This window comes from Poecile atricapillus, chromosome 6, assembly GCF_030490865.1.
Source record: "Poecile atricapillus isolate bPoeAtr1 chromosome 6, bPoeAtr1.hap1, whole genome shotgun sequence".
Classification (NCBI taxonomy): domain Eukaryota; kingdom Metazoa; phylum Chordata; class Aves; order Passeriformes; family Paridae; genus Poecile; species Poecile atricapillus.
This window is the reverse complement of record NC_081254.1, coordinates 6455885-6471038: the sequence shown is the minus strand read 5'-3', so window position 1 is coordinate 6471038 and position 15154 is coordinate 6455885. Positions and strand designations below refer to the sequence as shown.

At 52.2% G+C, this 15154-nt stretch overlaps 1 protein-coding gene across 2 annotated transcripts in view; it reads right to left on the bottom strand.

Annotated features, from left to right (window-relative positions):
• The window catches only part of PRKG1 (protein kinase cGMP-dependent 1), a 363030-nt gene that overhangs the window by 325167 nt on the left and 22709 nt on the right, over nucleotides 1–15154 (bottom strand). The window contains exon 1 of one of the 2 annotated variants that reach the window (XM_058840755.1): nucleotides 10820–11175. The exons of the other annotated variant lie outside the window; for it this stretch is intronic. Coding sequence (XP_058696738.1) covers nucleotides 10820–11130 — 311 coding nt within the window. The 5' untranslated portion in view covers nucleotides 11131–11175. Of the gene's footprint in view, nucleotides 1–10819; nucleotides 11176–15154 lie in introns of those variants that run through there. 2 annotated transcript variants of the gene reach the window in all.

Genomic DNA, 15154 nt, shown 5'->3' with positions numbered 1-15154 from the left:
CGAGTAATGGCACAAACCCAAAGAGCTGAGATTTGATTGATGATCTCCCTTTTGGAGCCCTTTGCCTACCTAGATCACGCTAACACTCATCCTTGTGCAAAGTCCAAAGGGGGAAAACTTGGGGATTCATGAGGGAAGGGATAATTTGTTCCTAGTCACGGACAAGACACAAAGCACCTGGCAGGGTGGTTGATGAGAAAATAACAATGCCTGCAAAACAGAAGGTGAAGCAGGCAGAGGTCAGGTCTGTCACCTCACAGAGCCCAAAGTCACTTTTCCCAGTGCCAGATGCCACCAAACAGCGGTGGCACACGGAACACACCTGTGCTGGCACAGTCACTGTGCTCAGGTATCCCAGCTTGCTGTGCCTGCTGGAAACCCCCCTGCAGGCACAGTAACAAACCCAGCACGTGGATGGAGGGAGATGAGATGGATAGCTAGCATTCCCTTGGGAATCCAGACTGCGCTACGGCATCCATCCAGAACTGATCCAGAAAAAGGCCACAGGAGCCTTCCTGCCAAGGCAAGCAATGATTCTGAGATACCTGTCAGAGTCATTTAGAAAGCAGCAGAATGTTAGCAGAATGTGTGCAAGCACAGCTGTCTCAGCTGTGTCCCTCCTCCAAGCAGGAGCAGGGACACTTCAATCGCAGTCCAACTTCAAGAGGCTCTGGCTTCCTCCCAGCTGTGCCCTCAAACAAGGAAAGGTCAGAGAAAACCGGAGGATCTGCCTGCCTTATGCTCTCCCAACATGCTCTGTCCTGGTGTCCCAGTCCCAGTGTTTGGGAACAGTGCCAGTTGACAAAAGCCTCTCCACGCTTCGTTTCCCTCCTGTGCCTCGCAGAGCCGGGCTTCCATCGGGAGAACAGAAAGCAATCACGGATCTGATGAGCAGGAGATGTTCTCCCCTTTGTGCAATCGCTGTCTGAACAGGACTTAAATGTGCAAGGAGGCATAAGGAGAAACAACAGGTATTACACACACACCCCAGTTAGTTTGTAGATATCTGCCAAGTTTGGCTGCACAGCCCTGTCCCAGGACTCGGACACGAGCTGTGTACAGAGGTGCACACACACTCCCACATTTCTAATGGATTTATCCCTCTCTTGGTCTGGATATTCCCCACCAGTGAGGCCTGGCTGTTGTTTGGTCCACAGCAGGACTGTAACAAGGACAAGCCCAAACACTAACACAGAGCCTCTGGAGCTGGCAGGGCATGGAGGTCCCCAGGATGTCACTGAGCCAGCGCAGGGCTGCAGAGAGACATTGTGACAATGACAGCTCCAAGTCTGTCATTGGGGCTGACACTGCAGGGAAGCCCTACCCCTGCTCCCAGCACAGGATTCCTGCTGCAGTAATTCCTGTGAGGTGCCACTGAAATCCCTGGATACAACAACTTAAGGGTGTATCCATTACTGTCTTCACCCCCATCCCTTCAGACCAGACGGTGAAGTAGAACACTGCAGTGAACTCCTCCCCGTGGAGGTCCTGTCCCCACTTGGACCTATCCAGATGCCCTTAGGGATGTACCTGCCCCAGCTGGAACCTTATCCATCAGCCAATCTATCCAGGGGTTTACCTGCTGTGGTGTATCTATCCACAGCCACACTGACTCTGAGGTGCTCCTGTTCCAGCATGGCCTTCTCTAGGAGCCACAGGCCCTGCAGGAATGAACCTGCTCCAGGAATGAACCTGCTCCAGGAATGAACCTGCTCCAGGAATGAACCTGCTCCACCATGGATTTGCCCACAGCCACAGGCCCTGCAGGAATGAACCTGCTCCAGGAATGAACCTGCTCCAGGAATGAACCTGCTCCACCATGGATTTACCCACAGCCACAGGCCCTGCAGGAATGAACCCGCTCCAGGAATGAACCTGCTCCATCATGGATTTACCCACAGCCACAGGCCCTGCAGGAATGAACCTGCTCCAGGAATGAACCTGCTCCAGGAATGAACCTGCTCCAGGAATGAACCTGCTCCAGGAATGAACCTGCTCCAGGAATGAACCTGCTCCAGGAATGAACCTGCTCCACCATGGATTTACCCACAGCCACAGGCCCCCCAGGAATGAACCTGCTCCAGGAATGAACCTGCTCCAGGAATGAACCTGCTCCAGGAATGAACCTGCTCCACCATGGATTTACCCACAGCCACAGGCCCCCCAGGAATGAACCTGCTGTGTCATGTGCTTATCTATGGCCTCATACACAGCTGCTGATGCCTCAAGGTGTCCCTGCTCCAGGGCCTATCCTTGGGCCCCAACCCCTTTGGAGGTACAGACACCTTGAGATGTTCCTGCTGGAGGTGGAACCCCAGCACCACCACCCACTCACAGCCCTCGCCCCAGCTGGGATGGGGGAAACAATCAGAAGGGTAAAAGGGAAAAAACTCATGGGTTGATGTAAAGGCAGTTCAACAGGTAAAGCAAAAGCCACAATTCTGTGTTTTCCATGGGCAGGTGGGTGGTCAGCCATTCCCAGGAATGTGGGGTTCCACCCTATGCAATCCTTCTTTGGAAGCTGGGATCAGCTGTCCTGGCTCTGTCAGTCAGCTCTCCCAGTTTCTTGTGTAGCCCCTGCCTGCTTGCTGGTGGGGCAGGTGAGGAGCAGAAAATGCCTTGGCACACCAGAAAAGCTGGCCTGGCAGGAAAATCCAGCCTCCTGTGGTATCTTGTGCTCCAGTCACTGGAGGCTCTCTGCCTCCAGATGCACACAGGAAAGAAGGCTGATTTTTAACCAAGATGTAAAGTCTGGACCCTGCTGGATTGGACAGCTCTGTAGAAGAGCTTTGGGATTGTCAGGGAAGAGAAAAAGCAACATCCATGGGAAGAGAGAAAAATCTTGGGCAGAAGTAGGAGCAGGAACAAGACAGCCAGGGAAGTAACCAAGGGCTCAGAAGGGAGAAAAGGGTGGTGTTTCACACTGCAGAACACAGGAGCTGCTGAAGGACATTCATCTCATCTCCACTCTCCTGATGTGCTACTGGCAGTCCCAGGGCCATTGATTTCCTCTATTCACCAGAAATATCACCCACCAAGAAAGTTATTTTCCTCATTTAGCCTGTGGACTCCAAGAACAGTAATGAATTCCCCTCAGCCACCAGATCTCTGCACACAAATGACATCAAGCAGGCAGTTTAAATCCTAACAAGCACTGACACATTCCAGGGACCCACTTCCACTGGGAGCAGGGAACAGTGGCTCTCCATTTCCATCACACCCATGTTATTTACTCCTCTGCTCCTGAATCTCAGTGATACTCTGTGGTCACGGAAACCGACAGCACTTCCACATTTGGATTTGAAGAGACCTTAGAAACCATCTCGTTCACGGGCAGTGACACCTTCAACTAGACCAGGATGCACTCCCACAGTCCTGCTGATCCTGTACAAAACTGCCTCTACTCCACTGATATTAAAGCCTGACTGTTTTCCCTCCCAAGAAAAGTATATTTCCATGAATTCAATACTCCCCTACATGTGCTAAATACATGAGTGCACATACATGTCATTATATATATATATATTTCTCTTCACATTCAACACAGAGCACGTGTGCACTTACAAGACTGCAATTTAATTTTCCATCAACCCAGGCAGTTCCGTTATGATTTCTCCTCTTTGTTCACGTCACCCACAGCCACCACCTCAGAGAACATTAAGTAAGTGAACAAAATGAGCTGGCCTGGGCTGGGCAGTTTGTAAATCCACATCAAGCCCAAATCACAGAGCTGCTGTGCAGCTTTCCTGACACATCTGGGGTGTTTGACAGGAAACACCTCCAATAAATGTGCTCACAAACTGAATCAAAGAAGGGAATTTGGGGAGAGAAAGGGGAAAAAAAAAATCTCCTCCAGGCAGGAATAGTTGCAGCCTGACAGGGAGCCTTTTATCACTGATACCCATCTTCAAGTTTGCTCCTAATGAACAAGCTCCAAACACAGCCGAAAGACCCCAGACTTCTGAAAGTCTGACAGCCCATTTTCGACTTGGAAAGCAGGCACGGGTGTTGAAGTTTGGCTCTCCCTGCTCAGGCTGTGGTTTCCAAGGAAACCAGTGGCTGCAAGAGCCTTGCAAAACGCCGGTCCTGCGCTCCTGCTCAGAGCACGCTGTGCTGGAGCATCCCCCGACACAAGCCGTGCCAGGCAGGGGCTTCAGCAGCGTTTCCAAAGCACCTGGATGCAATTCCAGGCATTCAGGATGGCAGGACACACAGAACCTATCTGACTCATACCAAACCACTTTCTGTAGATGCTGAGAGGAGAAAGGTATTATTTGTCATTCTTTAGGCTCCAATGTAGCAACAAATACTTTTGTTTTTTCCTCTTCTCTCTGCCCTTCAAAACAAAGCCAAGCCACACAAAACGTGAACGTCAGGCACTTCCCTGCCTGCGCGTATCCTCTAGAAACGGCAAAGCAGCAGATGAAAAACATTTACAGAAATATTTATACTTCATCCTGATGCATATGCAAGGCTTTGGGCCCCGTGAAAAGCCAAAAGCAAAGACCAGCAGCACAGGCAGCAAGGACTATCACTGATGGCAGTGAGTGGCGTTTAACCCGTTTCCAGTTCAGCTTTCCTGGACCCATTCCCTCAGAAAGATGTTTGTATTCAGTAACTCTTATCATCCTACAGCATCTAGCTCAGGATAACCACGGAAACTGATATGTAACAATTCACTGTAACCTTTTTAACTCTCTAGAGAAACAAATTTTCCCCATGACTCCTGTTTTCCATCTGCTGCTCAGCAAGTTCGGGACTCAAGGAGTCCTTCCCGAGGCAGCTGCCGGGGCTAAATTCTGTGCTACTGTATCAATTTCTGCTCAGTTTCAGAACTCTGACCTGGCTTTTTTTATTATTATTAACAATTTCAGAAATGTAAGACACATCCTGTGTTTAGGAACATGGGATGCTGAAGCTCAGGAATGCTTTCACAGAGTCTGGAGAAAAGGAATTTGTGTCCGTGACCTGAGGACCTCATTCTGTGTTGAAGCACTTTAAAACTCTCCACCTACAGCATTCATACAGCTAAGGATGAATGTAACACAGCTCAGACAATTATAGGTAATTATTCCAGTAGTACAGATAAAAGGAAAAAAGTTAATTCTGCAGAAAATAAAATTATGGAGCTGTACTACAGTTTAAAAAAGAGTCTCTATGTTAATTACCAGCTGTTAGTGTGCTCAGAGCTACTATACTTGCTGAACAGTGCTGTTTTGCATATAACCACCAAGAAAATGTCACTGTAGTTTCTGAACAGAGCTACTTTGCTTTAAAACACAATTTACTGACACCACACTGCTAAAATTAATCTCCAAAAGCTGCAGAAAAAACCCAGGGAAGTCTGCGTTGCTTGTTGAACAGAACTAAGGATAACTGACATTGCAGCGATGTTTTCTTTTGCAATTAAACTCATCTCAGCAAAAACCAGACAGAAGATGACAAAACAACTACGTGGCTTTAATAGCTTTATTGGGAGATTTGTTTTTTACCTTCCTGTGAGTCAAACCCCTCTGGAGTTTACACTCAGCATAAACATCACCAGCCCAAACAAGCGTGTTGAGAGATGACCCAAAACACTGCTTCAATAGAGAAAAACTGTACTTCTGTGCTTAACAGCCTAACACCACCCAGCCACCCCTTACTACTGCGAGTAACCCAAACCTCAGAGGGTTGTAATGTATTACACAAGGAGCTGAGCTGTCACAATGTCCCCTTGTCATTTCCCAAGGCATTAAAGGCGCTCGGAGCGTGAGTCACACGAGCGCACAGAGGGGAGCCCCATCACTGCCACCACTGCCGAGCCAGACCTGTCAAAACATGGCAAAATCACGCTCGGCTGCCTTGCTCCAGCACCATCCTCCCTGTGTTCACAGCTCTGTCAGGGAGAGCATCATCCCTCACAGCAAAACCGCATCCCTGCAGAGCACCAGGGATCCTCCCCAGCCAGTGGTGCCCCAGCACCGCTCAACACATTGCAATAAAATCCTGACCTTAAATCCTGACCGTTCAAATGCACCGAAAAACCCCACTGACATTAATGGATTTTTGTCCATCGAGCGTCAGCTGAAAACTACATTCAGATGGATTTGACATTAGAGCACATAAAAGCAACCACAGCATTTAATAGCTCTCACAACAGATGATAAATGCAGTTCAATTAATTGCTCGCTGGACACATCACAGTGGACTGACACCAAAAAAAAGTAAATAAAAAAAGAAGGTCACACCACTACATCCATCTCTGCTGACTGCTCAGGGCAAGATACTTCACCAGAAAGTGACAGGACTCAAGAGGCCACCGCCATTCCAGCTCCTGCCTCACATTCCAGGAAACCATCACTGCAGGAGCGTGCCTCAGTTGCTCTCCCCATCATCTCAACAACCAGTTCCCAGTGGTTTCACCATGTACCAACCATCCCCCAAATTACTGTAGGAAGAGGAGAGCGTGGGGGTTGAGGGAAGAGGGGTTTGGGTCGTTTCAGGGGTTTTTAGATGAATGGCTCCTGGCTACTGCAGCATACATAGCACTGATAAACACCAGAAGAGCATTTCATGCCAATACCCTAAATACAAAGTGCTTTTCAAGTATTGCTGGGGGTTTTATGACTATTAGGATCACTTAAAATATGCCTCTAGCCCCCAGAGGATGTGCACATTCGCCTTCAAAGAACCAATCTGGCTGTTGCAGGGATTTTGTTAAACCTCTTGTATGGATGTTGTACTTTCCCTAAGGCTATGCAACCAAGTATTTTACATTTCTTAAACCAGACCTCTTAAATACAACTCACAGGCTGCTCCTCCCCTCACAAACGAGTCTCTGGGATTTTGGCAGACTCCCCAAAAGTCTGTTAACTCCCCAAATCAAGTTATGATTGACTCAACATTTCTTACAAATGACACAGCACTTTGCTGCTGTCTCTGTTAACAACAGAGCTTGTACCACCTCAGCCAAGAGATCAGGCCCTTCACACTTACGAGCTCCGTGCTTTGTTCTATGTTCTACTTCTACGTTTCTTTTTTTCTCCCTTCTGGAGAAGAAAACACGCTGATTATACAGCCTTCCAAAAAGGTAAACAGCTGTTACCGATCCCTGAACAAAGCAGCCTGTTAAAATTAAAATCCTGGGTATTTTCCCATGGCAAGAACAAGGCAGGGAAAGGGAAGAGTTGCAGCTTGCTGGTTGAAAAGGCTTCTCTTTGCTTGGCTGCCCTGTACAATTTTAACTGCAAAGGCAGTTGGTACAAACTCGGTCTCCCAGTGTTCCCTCCATGCTGACAAGCGGTTAGCAGCCAGGATATACCCTGCAAGAGGTCAAAGGTGTGGAAAAACAAACACCAGCAGCAATTTGGGAAGATGAAGAGGAGAGAAAGATCTGTCACGGCATTTTTTCTGCAGCGGAAAAGCAGCCAGCTTTCTCCCCAGTCTGTGCCCTCTTACTCACTCACTTCTTGCAAGTTATTTCCTTTAAGAGAGGGAGGGAAGAAAAAAGACACGTATTTTAAATAACTGGCTTCTAGTTACTTGAACAGGGAGACTGATAAAGATGCTAATGCCCAATTCCTCTCCCTCGTAACTCAGAAGAAAATGGCTGAATGGCAGGACGTGTCCCTCCATGAATTTTAGTTCCCCGGGTCAGCCCACAAAGTCCTGTTTCACTTTTAAAAATATTGTAGAGGCAAAAAACAAGCCCAACTCTGCAACAGCATCTCAAACTCTTAAAGCTCTGAAAAAGCAATTTTATTTAACCATACACATCCTAAATGGGGGGGAGGGAGGGGGGAGATCCTGCAGATTCAATGGTATGTGTCTACACAAGGCAGTTAAATTTCCTTTCACACTTTGAAAGCCATTCATAGAAGCCCAGAATGGTTTGGCTTGGAAAGGGTATTAAAGCCCATCCAGTGCCATCCCCTGCCATGGGCAGGGACACCTTCCACTATCCCAGGCTGCTCCAAGCCCCAAACCCCAGCCTGACCTTGGACACTTCCAGGGATCCAGGGGCAGCCACAGCTTCTCTGGGCACCCTGTGCCAGGGCCTGCCCACCCTCCCAGGGAACAATTCCTTCCCAATATCCCATCCATCCCTGCCCTCTGGCACTGGGAAGCCATTCTTTGTGTCCTGTCCCAAGTCCCTCTCCAGCTCTCTTAGGTTCATTCAGAGTTCAGCCACTCCATAACCCAGAATCTTCTATGTGCCATCACAACAGCTTCCACCACCACAGACCCTCAAGTATCTACCGTGACCCTCATGATAATTCAGTTCCAACAGACTTCCTGCTACTATTGTTCTTACCAATCCCCAGCCACCTCTGCCAGATCAGAGCAAATCCAGCACCACCTAACTACAAAAAAAAAAAACCCAAAAAACCCAGAGGTTACTTCAGAATAATTTTGTGGAAAACCTCTCTAAAAATCACCAAGTCCAACCATTCTCCTAGCACTGCCCAGGCCACCAATAACTAATATCCCCCAAATGCCACATCCACCTGGCTTTTGAACACTTCCTGGTGGCCTGACAAAACCAAAGGTTGGATGCCATTACCCCAAGAGTCAACTGAGATTCAGCATGAACAGGGGAGAAATAAAAAAAACAACACTTCTTTTGGTAGATTTTGTTATTTCCACGTCTTCACCACCATAAGTCTCACCAACACCATGAGTTATCTTGGCCACCGGGTAGGGCTGACACAGAGCACACAACACTTCCCGGAGCCTGTACACTCCTGAAACCATTAGCAAGGATCTTCTCCTGTAATCACAGCCCAGTTTGGGTTGGAAGTGACCCCAAAACTTATCTCATTCCAGCCTCCTGCCACGAGCAGGGATACCTTCCACTATCCCAGGCTGCTCCAAACCTCTGGAATGCCCCAGCTGAAAAGCAGTTACAACCTGCAGCCACAAGTTTACTTCAATTTTGTAAATAATACCAGGAGTATTGGCCGTGGATGACCAACATGAAACACCTCCTCAGAGGAGTGGCACGCGATACCCCCACAGCAGACTGCAGGGCTGCGTTTACACAAAGAGCAATTAAAATTCCAGCTGGAAAACGATAATCCAAGGCTTTGCCAGGCTTCCTACACATTTCACCGGGTACGGCAGAGGCTGCGGAGTCGCTCTGCTGAAACCTGTGGCGCTTCCCGGAGCTCTGCCAGCTCCATCTGCGCTTCCAGGGCGCCGAGAGGCGACGACACTGACAAGGAAAGCGACAGCTTTGGGGTTTTGCTTTCCCAGAGAAGCTAACACCGTGGGATGCTTTATCCCAGCTCCGATGTTTACCGCACACGCCAGGGATTTCACAGAGCGCTCTCCCGCCTGCCCTCAGCCACCCCTGTCCCCCCTCTCCTGACAGCCCCCGGCGGGCGCTTTTCGGGCTGTTTTGTTCCTTTTGGGGGCTGTGGGGAGCATTTCCCGCGCCGCCGCCGTTCCTCCCCTGCCAGCCTTTTGAACGCGCGGCCAAGGCGCCTTAAAAGGACAAAATATCTGCGGCGGTGGGAACGGGGGAGGCGGGAATGGGAATGTGGGAACGGGAGTGTGGCGGGGCGGCATGAGGGGAACACGCGGCCCAGCCCGGCCCGGCCCGGCGGGGTCCGGCCATGGCGGCCGCCCTGAGGGCGGGCAGTTGCCTGGAGACGGCGGGGCCCCGCCATGGCGGTGGGAAAGGGTTGAGGCTGCGCGGGGAGCGGGGCCAGCCCCGGCAGGGTCCCTGAGAGGACGCTCCGGCAGGCTCCCCGTGCCCCAGCAGGGTCCCCGAGCCCCGCCACCCCTGCCCGGGCACCGTCCCTGTGCCGCGGCCCCGGCCCCGCGCCGCCCGCCCCGTCCCCCGAGAGGCTCCGCAGGGTGCCCGCATCCCGGAGCCCACCCGGCACACACGCTCCCCGCTACCGGGATGGCTCCGGGGGTCCGCCAGCGCTCCCGGTTATGCTTCCACGAGGAAGATGCCGGTCGCGGAGGGAAGGCGGGTTTGCCCATCGACGGGGAGGTCGCGCCCCATCGCCGCACATGGAGCCCCGCACGGCGAGTAGCCCGCTCATTACCTCTTCCCTCCTCCTTTTTTATGCCTTGAGGAGCGCTGAACCAAAGGCACGGCGATTTATTGGCCAGGAAAAAGAACTACGGAGCGAGGGAGAGCGCTCCCACTCCCGCGAGGGCTCCGTTTACCCATTAAGGCGCTCTAATTTCCCTAATCTGCGGCAGGTGTGAAACCGGGGCAGAGCATCCCCCGGCGCTCCGACACCTGAAGATCCCCGCAACTTTCCCTGCCCCCCGCACACCCTCCGGCGCACCAGGACACTGCAATAAGCCCCTGCTTCTGCCAAACACCCCCTCCCCAAAACACCAGCCCCCGCCCGGAGAGCCGGGAACCGCATCCTGCCGGGCTCCAAGTTTCCCAGCTGGGAATGTCTCCCTGCGGGGTCCCGGAGCGAGTCCCGGGTTTCCCCGCCCTCTCCCGCAACGATAAAGCCTCCATGCCCAGGACACGATCCGGTTCAACCCGCCGGCAGCAGCGTCCCCCCCGCGCCCGCCGCTGCCCCCGTTCCCCGGCGGGATGGGGCGGACGGATCGCCCCGCAGCCGGGACGGAGGACAGCCGGGTCCCCCTCTGCTGGCACCTCGGCGCTCACTCCTGCCGCTCTTCCCCCCACCCTCCGCAAACCCGGCGCTCGCAACTTTCCCACCCCGCGGGGACACCCGGGGAGGATGCGGGAATGCCGCGCTCCGCTCCGGTCCCTGCCCGGCGGGCGGCGGCGAGGCCGGGAATGGAGCGGGGTGAGGGAGAGGGGGGAGGCTGAGCGGCGGGGTGACCCCCTGCTTACTGCGGGCTCTTGGGGTAGAAGGGGAGGGTGACGTGGCTGAGATCCTGGATGTCGAAGGCGGTGGGCTCGGCCGAGATCGCCTGGCGCTTGGTCCGCTGCTCGCCCTGCAAGGTGCCGGCGCTCTGCTGCTGCGCCTGCTGCGTGGCGGGCCGGATCACCGAGCGGTACTTGTCCAGCTCGTTCTGAAGCTTCTGGATCAGTTCGTCCTTCTGGTCCAACTCCAGCTCCAGCTCGTCGATGAGAGCATCCCGCTGCCGCAGCTCCTCGATCTTCTCCTGCAGCGCGTATTGTAAATCCCGCAAAGTGCCCATGGTCCTGCCGCCGCGCTCGCCCCTGGCCGCTCCCGGCAACTTTCCCCCCCCGGGGCCGCCTCCCCGCGCTCGGGCCACCCCGGCCCCCGCCGCCCCCCTGGGCTCGGCCCGGCCCCGCGGGGCCGCCGCCGCCGCAGCCGGACCCCCGGCACGGCGCTCCGGAGCCGGGGTGTTGTCAGGGGCGATGTGGATCCGCCTGCGTCAGGCCGGGCTGGCGAGGGAGCCGAGAAACACACACACACATACACACACACACACACACACCCGCGGCGGCGAGCGGGGAGGGAGGGGAGGCGGGAGGGAGGCAGGGGCGGCGGGGAGGATGCACATGCTCGCCCCGCTCCCTCCCGCCGGCCCCGCCGCGCCCCGCGCCGCCCACGCCCCGCGGGCTGCCAAGGAGGGAGGGAGGGGGCGGCCGGGAGCAGCCCCCGGTGCCTGCCCTGCCGGCCTTCTGCTGGAGGCCAGCGCACAGGTCCGAGCCGCGATCTCCCCTCCCGTCCCGCTGCCGCCGGGACCCCGCTCCCCTCCCTCCCTCTCTTCTGCTCCACTTAAGGTGCCACTTCTCCTTAAAGAACTTATCCCTCCCTTTACTTTGCTTTTAAAGAGCCGTTTTTCGTTGTCTTCTCCGAGTGGAAGCAGAAGCCAGCGTCTGGCATGGCTCCTCCTCAAGCCTCAGCAAGCTCCGGGCTCCAAAAACCCAGATTTCCATGGGAATATCGGTCAAGTCTGCCTGCACTGGAAAAGCCTGGAGGCAGGGCATCTGGCCTTCAGAACACTAAAAAAAGCCCAACTTTAAATCTGGGAGATTTTCTGCCTGGCCCAAATACCCATGTGAAAGCCCAAATTAAGTTTCTGCCGCACCAAACCCGATTGGATTTTCCCAGAGTGCAGGGTTTTCCTTTGTGCACTCAGGTTTTCTGCGTGGTCCAACCTCTGCTATACGGCCCACGGGGCTGCAGCACCGAAATAACAAAATCAAATAAATGAGCCACAGCGGCCGAGCCCTCAGTGCCAAATGGTTTTGGGTTCTTCCATTTGCCAGGCACTGAAGGGCCAGCAATGCTCACCCTTAGAGAACTGCTCCAGCCTTGGCTCTCTGGTGAAAAAACAGGGGGCTGTGAGCTGTTTCGGGGGTTCCTGATAAAATCATCCAGCCTGGAGGAGCCAGTGATGGAAGCCCAGAGCACAGCTGGACGCAGGACCCTCACAAAAGCTTCTGCAGCACTGGGGCATCGGCACACTTCCATGCTCAGAGCTTTTCAGCAGCTGTTCCTGTTCTCTCTTGGGGGCACTTCATTTGGGGAGGAGGAGGATGCAGCCCTGAATATGTTTTTTTGGAGGTGGGTGGAACCTAGATGTTTGTGTCCTAGACCTCCCATGGCAGGCATGAGCTGGGGAGTGCCAGACATCTAACCCCTGCTTATGGGAATGAGCTCCTTTGGTCTTGCCCTTTTTTTTCCCCCATTATACACTAGCTCCAGCTTTCAACCTGCAGCTGGTCTTTATAAAATAAATTTTAAAAAGAGAACAGATGAGGAATTAGAACTGCTCCACACTGTTGCTGGAAAGAGCCTAGCCTCTGCTCACAGGCATGAGGATTTGCAGGTTCTTCGTGCATTTGATCCTGCATTTTTCAAGATGCACATGAAAAGGGGGAAAAAAGCATTTGGATTATGCAGAACTCTTCAGTTTTCAGTTCCCTTGATACATTCATGCCAGGCACAAAGCAAAGTCCTCCAGTTGTTTCCATGGGTTTAAGTCCAGACAGCATTTTTTACTGTCTATTCCACCTCTTTCCAGCTCACATAACTCACTGGAAACAAAAGTACCAAATATCTGCTGAACATTTCCATTTTAAAGACAACAGGCATTAAACAGATGCATTCCTTCTGCCTACAAACTGGGAATCAGTGATAAATAAAATATTTTAACAGCATTCAGCCAACATGCTGTAATTTTTATTGCTTTCCTCCCTGCAGAAGTGAAATGTGCAGGAGGGAGAGGTGATACAGTTACCTGAAGCCCACCAAGCTTCAAAAGAATGGAAGCCCTGGGGAAAACTGGTGCATAATTTCTCAGTGACATGCAGTAAAATAACATTACTTTGTTTCTATGAGAGGGGCACAGCCCAGGACTGAGACAACAGTGCCCGAGAACAGAAAGGATTCACAGAAAACCATGAGAAATTATGGCACATAAAGCTGTCAAGGAATTTAGCCAAGTGTATCTAAAATATATATTTATTTCCAGGTGGGAAGCAGATTTCCATTAGACCCTTGGGAGGTCTCAGGAGAGAGTTTTATGGCCCAGGTTTAGATTTGGGACCATAACCAGCAGCTGTCAAGTCCAAGGCCAGTGTTCCCTGGTTTAAAGATGAGGCCAAAGCAGCCCAAAGGGCTTCACAAGCCGACAGCAGAGCTCTGCTGTGGGAAGGCAGCCGGCAGTTGCCTATTTCTGGCTATTCCCTGCTCTCCCAAAGAAACCAGAGCAAAGAAACCACAAGGCCAGCACAGATCCTGGTGCGTGATATCCGGGATCCCAGGGTACCACCCCCCTCCAATAAAAATAAATTCTATGGTTCCATTCCTTTCAATTTAAAGCTCCCAATAAAATAAAAATAAAAAAATAAAATAAATAAAGCTGAGGCTCAACAGAGCAGCTGCTTTATCTGCTTGATGCAGGAAATGGAAAGAAACAGCTTTAGGATGAAGAATGGCAGGAATGCACCAACTGGCTTGGTGTTGGGAAGACGGGGCAAAGCTGCTCATGGTTTAAGGAAACCTTTGGCTATGAAATTCCCAAAGCCTTTTCCTGCTCCCTCCACTGCCAGAGTGTGCCTGGATGTCGAGTGGGAAGCCAAAAAAAGAGCATCTGCAGACATCTGCCCCAAAGCACAGCACACCAGGCTGGCTGGTGGGAATGACACGGAGCAGGGGTGTTTCTCCTCTCTGCTGCACTCACAGTATTTCCTCTCTGCACAGCTCCGGGGTTTTGATAGCTTCTGCTTCTGAACCTTTTCAGGGATCATCTGTCACCAAATGCACCCACTCAGCTGCCATTTCCCAAGCTGGAACCGTATTTGAACACTGTCTATCCTGCAAACATCTCCCTGGATTCCCGAGACAAGGCTCAGGGAGCTGGCACAATCCCTGATGGGCAAATGTCACCTTGCTCCAGCCGGCCAGGACAGCACGGACAGAGAGGCTGGACATGCACCACTGACCACATCCATAAACATTTGCCTTCTCCTGGATGTGGTGTCTGTTCCCTGCCTAATCCACTCTACTCTTTCCCCAAAATATCTGCAGGAGTAGATCAGCCCATGGCAGAAAGCTGAACCAGCTGGATTTTGTGATGGATTATGCCGCTGGTGGGGGCTTTGTGCAGGTTTGGGAAGGTGTGTGACCTGCAGGCTCTTCCCTCCACTGGCACACAACCAAATTCCTTCCCCACCTGCACACCTTTTATGATGAGAAGGAACAACAGAAATACAGGAAAATTTCAAGGAAGGCAGCACAACAGCTGAACCCTTGCAAAAAGCACTCTGAGGTGTAGTCGCACCTGAGACTCGCCACATCTCATCCATGGGATGCCACCTGCTATTCCACCACATCCCCAAAATCCACGGCAGTCCCCAAGGCAGAGCAAGGAGTGCCACCTACTGAAACATGGGCACACCTGACTCCACCCTAAGGCACATCTGGCCATTCCTTCTGCTCTGAAGTGCCTCTGGCAGCTCCTTCTAGGTCCACAGGGCCCTACAGATTTATAGGGGGCACCTGGGAACTAAACTGAGCCCCCAGGAATGACACTGAAATTACTGTGTGAAAGCCAAGACCAAGGAGCAGGAATTGAACAGCTGGGGAGTGCTTCAGCCTCTTTTCTCTAGGAAAAGACCTATTTTCTCATGACACTGGATGTTCCTCCTCCCTGTTTTCATCCTTCCCAGAGCCTCTAAAACAAAGTTGAAGACCATTTGTTCCTCCCCACAAAGGGATGGAGATATCCAGCTCTGAGCACTGTC